Source organism: Poecilia reticulata, linkage group LG7 (genome assembly GCF_000633615.1).
Source record: "Poecilia reticulata strain Guanapo linkage group LG7, Guppy_female_1.0+MT, whole genome shotgun sequence".
Taxonomy (NCBI): domain Eukaryota; kingdom Metazoa; phylum Chordata; class Actinopteri; order Cyprinodontiformes; family Poeciliidae; genus Poecilia; species Poecilia reticulata.
In genome coordinates, this window is record NC_024337.1 from 21,057,933 (window position 1) to 21,059,723 (window position 1,791).

Here is a 1,791-nt window from a genome sequence, read left to right on the forward strand (position 1 = left end):
ACATTTGGCCAACATGGACTGAATGGCTTTGTTCACTTCTTACTTCCTAAGCAGACTACAATTCTAAAAAAGCACAGAAAATCTGTGAAGGAGAAGTTCACAACTTCTCCTTCTGCTCGCTGATTGGCCCAGTAGAATCTCTACTGGTGAGAATCCAAGTGAAGGGGAGAAAGCCCAGACTGTGCTGTAAACAGGACATTTTTTTTTGAGCGGAGTTGCACAGAAAGGCCATGCCCAGGCTAATCTGGCAGTGGTGCAGGGGTAAAGCATGCAACCCACGTGCAGAAGGTCTGCGATGGTTCGAGTCTCGGTCCGTTGACCTTTGCTGCATGTCTTCCCCCTCAGTCACAACCCACCTTCCTGTCATTTCACTATCAAATAAAGGCCAGTATAGCTGAAGAAAAATGGTGGGAGAAAAGTTTCCTTCTGCTGTGTATGTTTTGAAAAAAAAAAAAAAAAACAGAACCCTCTTGTGGATTGCAACAAGCAGTCATAATTTTATCAAGGCAATGAAGCGCTAAAAATGTTGCTCAGTCAAATAGAAAGGTTCTTCAGTGCCATAAAAACAAGTATTTATGTGTATTCTTTATGGGATTTTTTTAAAACTGTGTTTTTGTGCAAAATACAACATGCAAACTCCTAATCTGTGCAACATTGTTTTACACATAAAATTTACATTATATCAAAAAATAATGATAGTGGTGTTAAGTATGTTTTAACGACACTTGACAATGATACATAAAAATAGTAATTTCCTTTGTTTTATGTACAGTAATGCTCTTCGAATGAATCACATTTAAATTCTGGCCAAGAAAGAGACTTAAAATTTGAGTTATATCTTGTTATTTTGATACTTTGTACTGGTAATCAAGTTTGCTTTGTATAACTTGTCTCTTTATACAAAGAAAACCTCAATGTCAGTTTTTGAACAGCAGTCCATCTTTTTGGCAGAAATTGTTTGAAACTATTAAAAGTTAAAACAAAATTAAGTCGGCCTTGGCATCTTTCAAGACTGCTTGAAATGCGCAGAAAAGCTAAACATTAAACACGACACAAGAAGTAGCCCTCCTATGCTCAACCATTCTGGTTGAGCATAGCATTCTGGTTACCATTCTGGTAAGAGTATCTGTCTTACATATTTGTGCTTTGGTCAAACAAGTCGGGTGAACAGACTGAAGCAAGGGGTAAAAACCTGGAAGACAGTTCCATTTCTGGGTCGAAAGGATCTTCAGGGTTGGAAATGGCATCAAGTTCAAAGTTTTTTGCCAAGTCTCCCTCATCATCATACACAGTGGGTTCATAATTACCAAGTTCCTCGCCTGGTGCCTGAAGTTTTTCCAGCATATTTGTGAGGGCTACGAATAGCAGATTTTCACGAGTCTGTTCCATATGGGCCTATAAAATATGAAAGGAGTTTTGTCATTTTAAGTGCAAAATACATAATTGATAATTGATGAAAATATATTTTGTATACAATTATGTAAAATCATTTAGATATTAAAATGTCTTAAAAATGTAAGACACTTATAAATGAAAAAATTCTAAGTGTATAGAAGTATGATACAGTACCCCTTTCTTTAATGTTCCCATCTGCCGCCTGATCCCCATGCCTGAAGATGGAGCCTCAGTAGACATATCCCAGTGCTCACGGAAAGACTTGAGTATAAAACACGTAAACAGTTAATCAATCTTCCATATATATAAAAAAAAAAATTCCCTTCTCACCCTCCTCGGGTGGTCTGTTTCATCCTCTGAGCTCGGGTCCTCTACCAGAGGCCTGGGAGCTTGAGG

At 37.9% G+C, this 1,791-nt stretch overlaps 1 protein-coding gene across 1 annotated transcript in view; it reads right to left on the reverse strand.

The window, feature by feature from the left end:
- Nucleotides 1–1,078: 1,078 nt before the first annotated feature.
- LOC103467595 (cadherin-like protein 26) overlaps nucleotides 1,079–1,791 on the reverse strand; it is a 7,527-nt gene continuing 6,814 nt past the window's right edge. Inside the window, exons 15-16 of the mRNA XM_008414130.1 lie at nucleotides 1,570–1,656; nucleotides 1,079–1,395 (exon numbers count right to left, since the gene is read on the reverse strand). Of these exons, the coding sequence (XP_008412352.1) occupies nucleotides 1,132–1,395; nucleotides 1,570–1,656 (351 nt within the window). The 3' untranslated portion in view covers nucleotides 1,079–1,131. The remainder of the gene's footprint in view (nucleotides 1,396–1,569; nucleotides 1,657–1,791) is intronic.